A 15,403-nucleotide genomic window follows, 5' to 3' on the forward strand; every position below is an offset into this window, starting at 1 on the left:
CACTAAAATGCCATCCCCTGTGTAGGTTTCAGTAGGTTTCAGTGGGTGTGATGGATAACCACACTTTGCTCAGAGCAAGAATGTTCCAAAGGACATGAAATGGCCACTTAGGGCTTAAGTATTATAGTCCAGCTGGAGCAGCACTGATGCTACAGCAATTTACCTTAATGATTCAAGAGCATATTTCACAGCAATGCTGTATAGCTCTTTCAACCTAAAAGCCCTTTCATGGCTTAAACTCAAATTTATGCCACTCACAGAATACATCTAAAAGAAAAAAAAAAAAAAAAAAAAAAAAAAAAAAAAAAAAAAAAGCATATCCACCAAAACCAGGAAGAAAAACAGAGGATTTAGAGCTGTGAAAACCCAGAGGTTAAAATGTGCTGAAGGAAAATTATACAAAGAGTGCCAATGATTATAGAAGTCTCATAGTAGGAAGACCATTACCTCAGGGGTCAGCAGTGAAAGCCATTAAACAGACATTACGGGGTACAGTGTGGTAGGGCAGCAGCAGGATGCCCAGACTCTGCAGCACCAGTCAGAGGCAGTGCTTGTGGGACTTCAGCCAGCTCAGCAAGCAGCTTTGCTGTCCTTTGGAGATGGCACATGGCTGTGTCACTGCTGCAGGCAGGTGATATCACCAAAGGACTCTGCGAGGGCCATTCCCAGCAGACAGCCATTAGGCAATAGCTGAAAGAGGACAATATGGGTGGGTGGGCAAAGGAAGCTGAAGCAGAAAAACTAGAGCCCTGTCCAGATACAGCTTTAATTAGAAAATCTACCATTAAATGATAAAAGTTATGTATCTGAACACATTAGTACGCTGTTTGTATCATGCTCAAGACTGATTCAGCTTTCTTAGTTCTCACACCTGAAAGGCTGACCTCTTCACAGCCACATTCTTCCCACCTCCCTCCATGAAGCATATAAAACTGAAATTCAGAGAATCTAAAGAAAAAAGAAGGGAAGAGCTGTTAGCCTTAATGTCAGGTTTCATGGGACGGATTTTGCAAGTGAGGGATGGACTGGTGCTTATGTGCTGCAGACTGGAGCCCGATGGTGGCAGCACCCGTGCCATATCCAGCACTGTGTGTGCTTTCCTTGCAGCTTTGCCCTGTGAAAGAGAAGTTGACACACAAATTTGCAGGAAAGAAAGAAAATTGGCTGAGGCTATCTTCGAAAAGCATGCAGAAACCATCAAATCCAATAATTAGCCTTTTCCTATTGGGAAGGTGTGAACTGGAAGTATTTAATGGAGAGGAGTAATGGGGTAGTAGCAGGTGGAGAAGCAGAATGGGACAAACCTGAGCCATTATCTTCAGCAAACCTCACCTGCTACAGCTCCATGTTATTTGTCTGGCCTTGCCCCTGGGCTCCTGATCACCTTCTGCAGGTTTGTCTCCATGCCAGCACTGATCTGCTCCTCACTCCTCCAGTGGTGAAACAAATCCCTCGTGCCTAGGTGCAGGCAGTGGTGGTCTGGTCCCTTTGGGAGTCAAAAAAGTAGTCATGGCTTTTGCTTGGCCTCTGGGGCTGGAAGTCCTCTTACACCCTCAGCTCTGGCACTTGACAGTGATGTGATTGCAAAATCTTGCTGATACTTAAAGTCACCCAAAGAAACCAGGCAAAAAAAGAAGCTACTAACTTTTTTTTCCTTTGGGTTCCCAGCAAAGTAACTCCATCTGCCAGGTTTATTTGTGGAAGATGCTGTAACACAGAGAGACGTTGTCTCAGCTCTTATTTTACCCATCTTGATATTCATTGATTTCAGTGGAATTGGTCTTGATCTCCAAAGAGTTACAAAAGAATGATAAGCACTGGTTGCTGTGCGGGATGGTTGAAGGGGATAGAACCCGGACCTGGAAGTGTGTGCTTTCCCTGGAGAGTGAGGTTCCTCTCCTGAACTAGATGTGTGTACTGTGCACAGCTAAACTGGATGGGGCAACCAAGCAGCTAGAGATTGGCACACATTTCTCAAGGTCTCTGCTTCTCAACTCCCTGTTTCCAAATCAGAATGTAACAATTTCTTTCTTGTCTTCTGAACACAATTTTTCAAGGCTCCGGATGACCTTTTCTTTACAGTACTAATTCCTTAAACCTATAATTTTCTGTTTCCCAAATTCACCAGGGGATTGAATCATACGCAGTGGGAACCTGTGAGGAAATCATATAGAGGACTTGCACCCAAAATGTTTGCTTGTGCTGCACCATGCAGCCTGAGGAGGCTACTTCATATGAGACCATCAAGGCACCTTCAGTTACAGCTTGGTTGAAGTCTATGGAATGAACAAGGCAAGTCCTTCTGGCACCTAAAAAGCGAATCAAGCAAATGAAAGTTCAGGAGGACCTTGTCACAGCCCAGACTGACTGCTCTGGGGTAGGAATGAGATGCAGACAGACTGGCACACACACACGCTTGTATGTGTACAAACACAGCCAGGACTTTCAAGCACTTTTTTCCACTGATGCTCCCCTGGCACAGGGAGCAGACGCAGAGCTGGGATGCACGGAAGGATGACAGCCAGTGGCAAAGCATCCTGCACCGTGTGACCTTTGCCTGCTTTCTGCTCTCAGTGCGGTCTGTGGCAGCCAGGTGGGAGGAATGGCAGTGCCACTGGTTTTCACAGAGTGCAGGCTGTGATGCTACACAAGCAAAGTGACCCAGAACATCACTTCCTCTGCAAGTCTAGAAGCTCCTGCCCCCCCGTGCAGCAATATCTGCTTCTACCCACCATGACATAAGAGCTGAGCTACTACAGCTCCACTCACTTCAGAGCAGTGCTACTGATCCTACATCAGCTGAGGACCGCACTGCAGGCATTTCAGGTTTGCCTGTTCCATCTGTACCTCTTTTATGCATCCTGCCTAAAGCAGGTGGCACAGAACCTCGCTCCAGGGTGCAGCAGAAGTCACAAATGGAGTTTTCGCAGCAGCACTCACAATAGACAGTGGGCAAGTTTTAGACAGGAACAATAAGGTATTAAAAAATATTTACTAGACTGAGAATCAAGGAAAGACTGTAATGATAACCTTTGGTTAGCCACTTAACTGGTAAAATGTATTTAATTACCTTCTATGGATTGGCAAAGTGGATAGGCAAACCAGGAACTCACATTCCTTTCAGACAATAAAAAGCAGTGAAGGTTTTAGCCCTAGGAACAAAACTTCATTGTGTGAAAACTTCCTGGCGCCCAAGTCCAAGCCACCCCAAAGGATCTGCCCTTTATTTCTGTGGTATTTATCAGCTAACCCAAATATAAAAGCTGGAAGACAATAAATCATCCCTTTTTTCTTTTTTTTCTTTACTGCTCTTTACCTGGGGAGACTCCAAAGCAGCAGGTATTCTGGACACATTGCAATTCCCATGCAGCCCCCGGGGTTCAAAGCCAATTAACATCTTACAGAATCAGGCTCACCCATCCCAGGTGAAAAGTTCTGCAGTGCTTCCACCTGCAGAGGCTGCCCAAACCAAAGCACCAGGCTGTCACCAGAGCGAAGTGCAGCAAGAATAAAGACTCACATTTTTTCATTGTTTCTTTTAGCACATACAACACAGTGCAAAAGTCTTTTCTGAATTACAATTTTTTATTAGATGAACACAGTTTAATACATAATGTGTACATGACCTAGGATGCAACATGCTCCCTCCCCTACCGAGTTACAGAACATTGATGCCGTGAGGGGGAACAGCAGCTCTGCATTTGTGACCTCCCAGGGGTGTTACAGGTGGTTGGGAGTGGAAGCTGTGCACACAGGCAGGTCTACACAGGACAGGATGACACACATGAGGAGGAGAGAAAGATTAGGAAGAAGGGAGTAAGCTGGATCTGCCCTGGCTGAAGGACTGCTCTCAAGATGATGTTCTCTGTTCTCCCTCCCAAATTCCTTAGGGAGCAGGAGGGTGAAGCATAGGCCATGATGCAGCTGGAGTCCTGGAAAGCAGTGCTGGGTGGTGTCACACATGGCACTGCCAGCCAAGGGCCCCTGTGAGAGCCACTGCTCAGGGTGCCAGAACAAGCCGTGGGCCATTCTGCACTGGGTCTTCCACTCCTGCTCTCTGTGCAGGGTGAACATATGGGGTTCCATCCTCCTCCCATTCATGCCAAGACCTAGTGAAATCAGTGAATAAGTCACTGAAGATTAATGAGACTTGGCATTTTCTTGGTGATCACTCCACTCTTGCACTCCTGTGAAGGGCCACAAGGCCATTTCAGGGTCCTGCTTCTGAACCATGGTATTGCTTGAATAGGACACCTCAAATAAATGGCCTGATGATGGAAAAGGACAGGGAGGGACAACCAAGAAATCCACTGAAAGCTTGGCAGCTACTCTTCACTTCAGTGAGTTGGGCTGCTCAACATTAGAATCAGATACTTATCTTAAAGTAAGTGTAAACTTATGGGCTTTAGTCCAGGTTCACGTCCCTTGGAAGGTTTGGTTCTAAATAGTCAACAAAAAGGAAAAAAAAAGAAAGTCACCTAGGAAAAATCAAGAGTTCAGAAGACTCATCAAAAACTGTTTCAGTCTTACAAAGCACATGCCTTTTGACTCAGGCCTCAAAATAAATTTACTGTGTTATTAAAAAAATAGCAATATAGAAACTACCCCTTTCTCAGTTCAAAGTTTAAGCACATCTAAGAAGACCCTACAGAAACAGTCCTTTTTCTGGCAAGGCACTATCCAGTAGTGTGTGGCACAAACAAAAATACCTCTATCAAAGCCACTGATACAGTGAATGTGCATGTGCATGTCAGCCCACACAGCAACTTTAGCTAGGTACAAAGATTAACAGTTTCACTCACACTGCTCTCCATTTTAAAAAGTGGGGTAGTTAGCTAGACATTGGGATCATTTGGTTCTTAAGCATAACTTTGTATGTCAAAATTTTAAACAGAATTAAGGATTTCCTATTTCTTTCAATAAATGTCTCTAGTTTCCCCAGACCTTTTCAGTTACCTGATAGTTACATTTCTTTACTACAAAACTGATTTAAAAAATTCCAGACCATCTCACATAACAAACTAGAAGTCTACTTGCTTTAGTTACAAAAATAAGGCTGTTGTACAACAGACAAAATTCACATCCAAATATATATACTTCTTTTTTTTTTTTTTTTTTTAACTAGCCATTTATAATTCAAAAGCACATATTCTAAGGGACTTACACTGCCAATCCATACAAGCAAGCAGGATATCTTTGGAGCTAGTGTTGCCCTTCATACAACTGATTATGCCCACATGTGTGCTCCGAAATAAGCCAGGTTTACTTAACAGCTGAAACAAGACTAACTCTCCACTAAATGAGAGCCTTCTATTCTACAATTATCAAAATTCCAAAGGAGGTTTGTGAAACTGATTTCACCCCTGGAGAAATCAGTGTGGTTTTTCCTTTCACATCAGTAAGCCTGGGATTTCACCCAGGATTACTCATGTGCATATGCTTACACACTTCAGTAAGTTTTTCAAACCTGGGACTTCAGGCAGTTCTCAAAGTTTACAATGTATCAAGTACATGATAAATCCAGGATGGCTTCTCTGTAATCAACTGCAAAATTACATAAATTTATATCTGTATTCATTTACAAAGTTAAATACTTTTTTTTTTAAGAATAGTTATATTGAACTTGGTGAAGTTAACAATGTATAATTACACCTCATGTCATATTCCCTTCCTATAGTTCAAGTCTCATGAAAATATGGGATTGGTTACAAGAATATCACAGTACCTTAGCACAGACAACATAATTCTTAAAAATGCACGTACATATATCAATGCCCATTCAGGATTCCTTTAGAGAAGGTGCTCTGGCAAAGATTTGGACCAGTAAATACAACCATGGACTTCAAATCTGTGTGTGCTCTTGCTCCATCCAGCCCTTTAGATGAACTGAGGAGCCAGGTTTGTTCAGTCAGGTAAGAAGAAGGCTAAGAGGTGATCCAGTGGTAGCTTTCAACTGTCTTGAGGCCATTAAAGAAAGAATGGTGCCAATCTGTTCTTGAGAGTGCCAGAAAAACACAAAGCAAAGGCAACAGCCTCAAATTAAAGCCTAGGAGTCAAAGCTGGACTTCAAAAAATAAAGTTTTCACTAGGAAAGCACTGCAGCAATGTCACAGATTACCTAGAAAGTTATGAGATCTTCATCTCTGGATATTCTTAATGCTCTGCTAGACCAACCCATATCTGATCCAAGCTAGTGTGGTTCTTAAGCCTGATTTTGACAGTGCTGGACCAGATGACCTTCAGTTGTCCCTTCCAGCTGACATGTCTAGTATGCCATGGTTACTGACGTCAACAGAACAGGTGATTTTTTTTCACAGTGTTGCTTCTGTTGTGGTAGTGTTGCTTTCTGACATTTTTTACAAGTCTGGCTTCCTTCAAACCACATGGTCTGAGTGATGCTGTGATTGCAAAGAAGCTTTTCCACACAGGGTTGTCTTTCATTCACCCAAATACATAAGGACATTGACTGTGATGGCACTACCTTGCCAGTATGAAATCCCTTGAGTAAAAGCTACATTACAGGGTAGGTGTTATTTATGTAGCCAGACTTGATTCGAAATGCGTGATGCAATTTTACTTCTGTCTAGAATGCATCTTGTAATGGTTATTGGCAATTCATGGGCCTAAGTTCTGCTATGTGGATCAAAGCAGTCCCACTGGAATAATCTCTACCTCCTTTACTGGGCTCCTGTTGCTCAGCTGAGCAACCCCTGTGGCCTCACTCAGCAAAGCACACACTCAGCTTTCTCACTGTCTTGGAGGCACCTCCACATGACCACATCTGGGGATACAACCGGGACAACAGATAGGCAGGTTAGGCATGCTCTTGAACCACAGTGGAGTGTTCAACCATCATGGGACTGAAACCTGGCTCTCAAAGCATCCCCCTGACTCTCATGTGGCTTGTGGTGGAGCTGTGTGTTATCGAAGGTAAACTGAAGGTTTTGGCAAAATTTCATTTTAAGACAGTCCAACTCTAGAGCTCCAACACTGGGTGTTAAGACTTTCTCAGTTAAGAGAGAACTTCATATTATCATTAGCTATGAGACCCCTTTAGTTCTTCAGAACTCCCCAGTACCACCAAGTATTTTACTGAACATTTCACCTGCATTTGGAAACATGTCAAAATATTTCACTTTGGCACCTCCTTCATGATAGCAACTTGTTTTAAACAGTCAGTTGCAATGTGCATCATTAGACAAATCAAGTCTTCATTAACAAGATTAGCAGCCCATGTCTCTTAAAATAACCATGATCTAGAATAAGCATCACAGTAAATAAATGTAGAGCAAAAATACAGCAGTTTTTGGCTTAGACTGAGATCTCAAGATTGATACTTTCTATCTTCTGGGTCATAGCCAGCCCAAACATCATAACAACCACCAGCACTTTAACTATCATGATGAGCTAATTTGAACTACAGTAGTGGGAAGAATTAAAAAAGGTAAGGAATATGACTATATAAGTATACCCATGAGTGATAGAAGCCCTACACTTTCACTCATTCTCAAACATATGTGTCTGTTAGAATATCAGGGCCAGTTGCAAAAGCAATCCAAAGACAAAAGTGAAACATCAACAGTGAGCATTTTTACAAAGGAAGATGAGTAGCCCAGCCTTAATCCTATTTCATATGAGTGTTTTTAGCTCCACATTATTGGAGAGCACCATCTCATGGCAAGCAGACTACTACTAATGATACATGTTTGCTCTATCACAGTGATCCATTAGGGAAGCTGTTATGTGCTGAAGAACGGAGTCATTCATTCAGGAATGTGCTTGTTGATACTTCATGTGGGCTTTCTAGGGTTCTGACTCCTATTGAAAAGAGAAAAAATAAAGAGTATTATTTATTATTCTTAACATAATATTAATGTTATGAATACATTTTCATCTCCTGTACCTGTGACCTTTGCATATAAGGTGACCCTAACCCTGGACCACAGAGGAGCTGAGGATGCATCTCTCTGAAGTACCACCAGACTGAACCAGGAAGTTTATAAAGACACCCCTCCAGGCCTCCAACATCATATTTTCTAGTAACAGAGCTGCATAGAAGCTGCTATTTCAGATTGCTTCAGAACATCATCTTTTTCCTAGGACAAGTTCTCCGAGCTATAAAGTGAGGCAGGCTGCCAAAATAACCTGCTTCTGTGGTTCTCTGCTGAGGCTCCTTCCTACTCCTGTCCCTCAAGGGGTCCAGAAATAAATGAATTCCTGGCAGAAAAAGAACTCTATAGATACCCAAGAGCTACCACCCAGGCCTGAAACAGTACTAGTACCAAATATATCTATACAGTATCCAAAGGCAGAAAAATCCTCCCCTATGTGTCTCATCTACTGAAAAAAGGTGCACCATGCAGCCTGTTTGAACAAGTGTCCAGACTTCCATATGGCAGTAAAATTTCCTCTATTATACTGCCCTCAACAGAAAGATGTTACCTGGCTTTGTGTTTTGACCTGTATATATGTGTTTGCTAAAACTGAATTCAAAAAAGTTAATATAACTTCTGACTGCTCCAGCATTTCAGCATTAAAAAAAAATTAATTAATGCCTAATGAATAAATGCTGAGCTATTATACCAGGCTGCAGACAGTCCAGTGATCAAGATCCTAGTTTTGTCTCCTTTTATAATTAAGCCAGTTGCTTACAATTTAGATTGATCATGTGAAGGAGAATGTAGTCTTTAAACTTAATTTATCTACTGTCCCAAATTACTCCCACATATATGCTTGTTTTCATTTAAAATGCTTTACTCTCCTTACAACCATTTTGATTACTTCATTAGCATGAAGCTGATATGGACAAGGTATGGATCAGAGCAGCAGTGCTTCCAAACACACAGGATTCCTTCCCCACTCAAAAACATTCAATCTCAACATTTCAAGAGTTCCATGAAAAATCTGCAATACTACACTGACCTTTGATGCCAAAGTTGGTTTCAGTCCAAGAAAGGAGAACACAGTGTTGCTCTCCTTTGATTCAAAAAAACCATCGTAATCCTAGAGAATTAAAAGAAGATGAGTCAACATTCGTATTTGTATTTTCCTAATTGATATTACCACACCTTGTATTAGTCTAAAGGGTGACATGTAATAATGCTCAGAAAAATACTGATACAAACCTAAACTGCGATGATATCACAAACTACAGACTACAGTGGCAAAGAAAACCACATCAATTCTCTAACTTCAGCATCTCTCACTTTGACAGAAAAGTATAAGCATGTACTTGCATCAAAAGAAACTCTATTGTGGGTATATTTTAAAGGTATGTAAGTGCCTGGCAATGCAATAAGTTTCTGACCAAGTTTTTGTCTTTTAGCAAACAAAATACTTCCTAACATGGAAACCCCCAAGAAGTCTTAAGGCAGATGAATTCCTCATTCCTTCTGTGGTAGAACACAGACTTCATCATCACTGTATCCCTTGAAATCATCAATTATATCTCAGTCTTGAACAACATAGTTAAATATGTTACCATAATTAAACTCATTATATATAAAAATAAAGAACAGGCTTCATTATCAAGTTACTTTTAGGAGTTTTGATCTCAAAGTGTTACTAATACTGTTTTGGTTATTACATTGGACACCTCCTACTCTTGTATCATCAGATGAGCTGACAATACTCAGTTTTCAAGGGGAAAAAATAGGGAAAATCAGAGCACAGTTTAGTGAATGGATTTGGCACATGGCAAGAAGCTTCATGTGCTCCTCATGGTTTGGCAGAGATTTCTTCTACAACCACTAGCAAACGATAAAGCATCCAGCTTAGACTCTTTTCCTCCACCACGTAATTGCAAAATGGAAATATCAATCCTTACTTAACCACTCCTGACATGTAAAATACTCTGTAAATGTTTGGAAATTTCAGGTATGTGCTTATCACTTCATAGACATTATCTCTTAAATATTCAAGATTAGTAGTTATGCTTAACTTGAAAGTATTCAACAAGATATTGACTGTGCACGTACATGCTTTCAATATAGAACAATAACAGGCAGTCTCAGTGCCTCCACATGATTCCCATCTGTGCAACAGCCATTCCCAATGCACCTGACCCCCAAAGTTAGCACTTCTTTGGCTCCTAAGATCTATTCTCATTACTTTTTGAGAGCTCTTCTCTCAGTGTTAATTTGTCCTGGATTTGGCTGGGACATTAAGGTGCTTTCCCTGAAATTAGACCTCAATTTTCCCCCAGCAGCAGCTGCTTTGCCCACTTGTCTCCATCCACTCCTGCATTCTCTTAAACCTCTAACTTCTCAAAACAGCCCACAATTACAAGAGACCATGGGCAATAAACAGAAGCTCTAACTGAAAAGAAAAAAATCTTTCTCTGACGTGGTTAGTCTTGGAAGGAAATCACAGGATATGCAAAGATTAGGAACCTTCTTTTATCTTCCAAGCAGATTGCCTAACCAATATTCATTTGTGTTTACATTTTGGCTTCTCACATCCTAAGCAAGAAGCAAAAGTGGTCTGGGAAAGCTTTCTGCTTCCCAGAATTCCTTTGGATTTCCACAGTGTAGTGTGAATCCCCAACAGCTCTTCATTCCACCTGCCAGACCCAACTATAAGATACACCAAATTATGTCCTTGCAGAAGAGTGACAGGTATTTCATTAAATAACGTTTTAAGGAAAGAGTGTGCTTGTAGATAAAGAATTAACTTCTCTTCACTCTTTTATTTTTTCCTCCACCAACATAAATTGATTGTTTGGACAGAAAATACATAGACACCAAGCAAGGATAATACACCTCCCATGAGATCCATAACTATTCTACAGGTGAGTGGAATTTCTCCTAAAACCTTTATGGTGCACTAGATGAAGATGCTTTTTCAGCATTTTAATAAGGATGTACTGCTATATCAGTGTGAACTGGGATACTCTGCAGATGCATAATTATTCAAACAGCCTCAGCCCCCCCAAAAACACACCCCATAGCTGCATTGGGGCAATTTCCCAGCCTGACCCTCTATAATAAAAACATCTGTGAAATGCACACAGAGGCCAGCAGGAGTATATAATGGTCCTCAGATATATTAGCTAACATAAGTAGAAAGAGTAAACCTTCTTAAGATGACTTTTTGTTGTTTTCTTCTTAAAACATGGCATACGTTAACTTACGAATCAACAAAAATTTCCAATTAATTACCAGAAAGTAAATCCAAGTAAAATAGGCAAATCAACTAAGCCATGATGTAAAATGAAAGATTACTGAAAGGAATCCCAACAGTGCCATGGATTAAAAAGGGACAACATAATCACTGAATACCTAGAGGTGTATATATATATATATATATATATATATATATGTATAAGTAATACTGAAGCTCTGCAGAAGGATGTTTGATCAGCCCTTGACCCCTAAGAATGAGACTTCAAAAACTGCATGGACACTATTAAACCTAAAAAGGTCTGCTCTGACTCTTCTAATGATGAAAACCCATGAGGGACACAGGCTCTATGAGCAACACACGAGAAGACAGCGCATGATCTACCTGAGAAATAACCTTCATTTGCTCCACTGGGTTCATGGACAAGTGAGTCACACTGTCTCTGGAGCTGAAGGTAGGGCAGCAGCGGATGAGTACAACCCACAGGAAGAAGGACCCTTTCTTTAACATCAGGGCCGGTCTAAATTGCCTGAAGATCCCATTACAGCCTTGTAAACTACCAGCAGCCAACCTGCAAGCATGCAGCTGTTGTGGCAGACACCTTTTTGGGTCCCTGCCAAGAGCACTCTCCCTCCTAAGCACACGGCCAGTCTTCACTAACCCCCAGACATTTCTTTCTCTCAACAGTTTGTCCAAGGAAGGTTCTGTGTTTGTTTGGGTGAATCATCATCTCCCAGCACCATTTTCAAGTTCTGGCATTCTCCTGAAGTCTCTTAATCCCAGTACTTCAATTAGCTCTAGAAGTATCACTACTCTAGGACCATGTTTTTTTCACTCTTTGTTAATAAACAGGTAAGCAAACAGAGCAGAAAAGGACTCAGAGACTGAAAATAATGTCATAAGGAAATAGGCTGCACCTGTGGCTCTGACAATGACTTTGACATTCAGCTAATCCACCAAAATCTGTGAACATCTGTTTAACCTAACCTCTGTAAAGCAACTTAATAATAAAAAGCTGTTTTCAAGTAGTAGTTATTTTACTTTCAGAATTATCAAGTCCTGATTTAGTATTTAGTTTTTCCCACATTTTTACTGATTAACAAACCTGGATTCACTTACTGAAAAAATTGTGAAGGTTAAATGGTGAGCTAAACTGAGTAAGTCTGTGTTTGAAAGAGCACAAAACCCAGTGGATTGCTTCATTTTAGAAGGACCTGAATATTTAAGAACCTCAAGAAATTATCCACCAGAAACAATCTCCCTGATGTTTTGAAATATCTGCATTGCAAAAATGTATTTAAATGCTATTGACACTTACTTTCATGGGTGGTGGGGGAGAAGAAACATCAAGCTTTTAGATAAAGTACAAGTAGATTTTAAATAGGAGAATTTTCCTAGTGATGTCTGCAATTAAAACATATGATCTCAAAATATTCAAATGTGAAACAAAAAATGTTATAAAAATGCATAATAGTCCTCTAAAAATTTTAAGAAATCACTTTAGCAAAGAAGTTTCTTAAGAGTTTATTGAGAAGTATGATCTCAATGACTCAATGGCTGTGCTTTGGCATGTGGTAGGAGTTCAAAGTGGGCATCCCTGGCTTTTCCTGTAACACAGGCGAGATAAAAGATGCTCCAAAAACACCCTGCCTTTGATCTTACCATCAGAAGGAGAGGAAGTCTGTGCAGATTTGGTCCACATGTAAAGACACTAAAACCATGGGTGAGGACATGAAAATTATGATCTCAATAAAGAACATCACACTGCTACCAGCAGTAGATGCAGAGGCTGAAGAAGGAAAATTGGGCAAGCTCAGTGAAAGCTGAGAATTTCATACCTAGGCAGGAGCCCAACTCCAGTGGTGACCCAACGGGTTCCATTTGGGAAAACTCTGTGGGACATTCTCCCTCCCACAGAGGAAGGACGCCACCATTCACTGCTTTTGGCAAGGCAGTGGTTCCCTCTTTTTGCACCACACTTCACCACCAGCAGCAAGTTACCACAACCCTCTTGTCACTGTGCCAAGCAGCTCTACCCAGGCAGTGCTGCGGCTTTGCTGGGATCAGTGGGGCAGCGCTGTCCTGCCCCTGTGCAAGGAAGTGGCTCCCACTGACAAGGGAAGGCACTCAGAGAGCAGCTGTTAACCTAAAAATACACAAGTATGGTAAACTGCTACCCACTGCCCCACTTCAAAAGGCAACTATGTGTACAAATATAATTTTAACTGTAGCGTTTTAAATTATGAAGCTTGGTGCTTTCCAGAGCTGCTAATCATACTTCACTAATGTATAAAATTCTGGCAACATCACTAGCTGATTAAAACTGACTAAAAACTGAGTACTAAAACTAGTAGGACATGGAGACAGTGGACGTGAATCATCAGCGATGCAGAGATGCTCAATCCCTCTGGAGAAGCTGAAAAGCCAAAAATACAGATGATAAATCCCATAACCGAGGGTATGAAATGTTACCAAAAAAGATGAATGTCAGGAGAAAAAAATATGTCTCAGGATGGTTTGAGGGGATAAAGAAGGGACAGGAGGATAAAGAAGGTAAGTAAAAAGCTATTTCAAGGTAGAAAGGGTTTTTTAACAGGATAACAACTAGCTGACTGCTTCAGGCATGGCTCCTCACCCTTAAAGTTGGTGGCAGGTCCCCCACCCACCATGTAACCTGAGCAGGATACAGCCTCTGTGTTTTAACACCAGAACAGTTACAGCTCAATATGCTCAATGAGCTGCTAGGAAGTGGATTAGCTGACCTAATAAGCTCTTGCTTTGTTGAAAATAAACTGAAGCCACTGTAGGTGAGCTACTTGTCTGTAGCTCACCTATAAACAAACAAAATCTTGCTGGCCTTGTGTGGCCTAAAGCTCTGCTTTGCTTTCCCAGCTTCTGCTGAGTGACTAAACTGGGATAGGGAGACTAGCTGTGGCTGCAAAGGTCTTCAGGACCAAAGTTACCCCAGAGGATAATGGGAGGAAGGCTAGGAAGGCTGGGAAGCTCACTGTGGTGGCAGGTCGCTTGGTACTAGATGACACATGGAATCCATTTCCAGAAGATGCTAAATGTTTCCACCAGAAGGTTCAAGTTCATGAAAGAAAAATGTAGTAAGAATTACTAAATATGTTAAAGTGACATTTATTTCCGAAAAATAACTAGAGACAAGGAAAATACTCAAGCATTTTATATCTTGACTTGCTTGTGGTCTTTCCTAGGCTTATGGCCACAGCTGGGACAAAACTGGGCTTGATGGACCTTCAGTCTCACACATGTAAGGCCATTTATATTAATCTTAAGGTGTACCATACACAAAGTTTTAAAATTATCATAGAATCAGAGAATTACTTGGGTTGGAAGGGACCTCAAAGATCATCTAGTTTCAACCCCCAATAATCAGCAAAGCCAAGCGATGTTGTCCATTAAGTAGGATGATAAAGGGGAAAAAAAATAAACCAAAACTACCCAAGCTTCCAAGCCTCACACTTACACAGCTTTGTTTTTAAAATTTGAATCTTTGTAGTTTATCCTGAAACTAAGAGGTGCTGTGGCTGCTTTGCACTTCTTTAAAACCAGATTAATCAAAGACAGGTGAACTTTGTTAATGTCTACATTATGCAGAAATCCCAAAGATTATCCACTGCCCAAATGCTACAGAAAACTAGCCTCAGCTTAATCTCTGAGACACTGGACAAGCATTCAGGAAATCTGACACAAATGTCTTAGGTCCTTCTGGCCTTCATGTGGGTTTTATGCTAATTTACTACAGCAGGAAAACTACTGGTCCTTGGGAATTCTCTCCTCTTTAGAAATCCCACTTCCAGGATAGGTTCCCTCAACAGCAACTGCCAAGTTCACAAAGCTCAAGCTGGCTACAGCACTAGCTGTATCCCAGCCATGATGATCACTAGAGTTTCACTAGATCACTAGAGTGTGCTGTATTCCTGGTGCTGGGAAACCAGATCGCTATAGTGATGTGATTACAGACACTGCCATGATTAATTTGGCTCAGGATTTTGTTAAGCAGGTACACTCAGGCTTGTTTAAATAAACACTGTCACTGCTGGGAGACCAAAGACTGCACACCAAAGTTAAAATTGGAAGTTCTACAGATCAGCATAACTTATTAGCTGGGTTTCAAGGAACACAACAGAAGCAGGAAGGCATTGGTTCAAAGTAAAACATTAACACAAAGTAGATTTCACTTACAATTAGCAATTATACCTTCATTACTGCACTGAAATCAGGACAACATTACATCTAATGAAGTTTCAAAGAGAGT

General features: G+C 41.2%; 1 protein-coding gene across 1 annotated transcript in view; it reads right to left on the reverse strand.

Annotated features, from left to right (window-relative positions):
• Positions 1-3,566: 3,566 nt before the first annotated feature.
• Positions 3,567-15,403, reverse strand: part of SH3BGRL2 (SH3 domain binding glutamate rich protein like 2) — a 38,695-nt gene continuing 26,858 nt past the window's right edge. The window contains exons 3-4 of the mRNA XM_039569023.1: positions 8,923-9,003; positions 3,567-7,818 (exon numbers count right to left, since the gene is read on the reverse strand). Of these exons, the coding sequence (XP_039424957.1) occupies positions 7,804-7,818; positions 8,923-9,003 (96 nt within the window). The 3' untranslated portion in view covers positions 3,567-7,803. The remainder of the gene's footprint in view (positions 7,819-8,922; positions 9,004-15,403) is intronic.

The sequence above is a fragment of the Corvus cornix genome, chromosome 3 (genome assembly GCF_000738735.6).
Source record: "Corvus cornix cornix isolate S_Up_H32 chromosome 3, ASM73873v5, whole genome shotgun sequence".
In the NCBI taxonomy this organism is placed as follows: domain Eukaryota; kingdom Metazoa; phylum Chordata; class Aves; order Passeriformes; family Corvidae; genus Corvus; species Corvus cornix.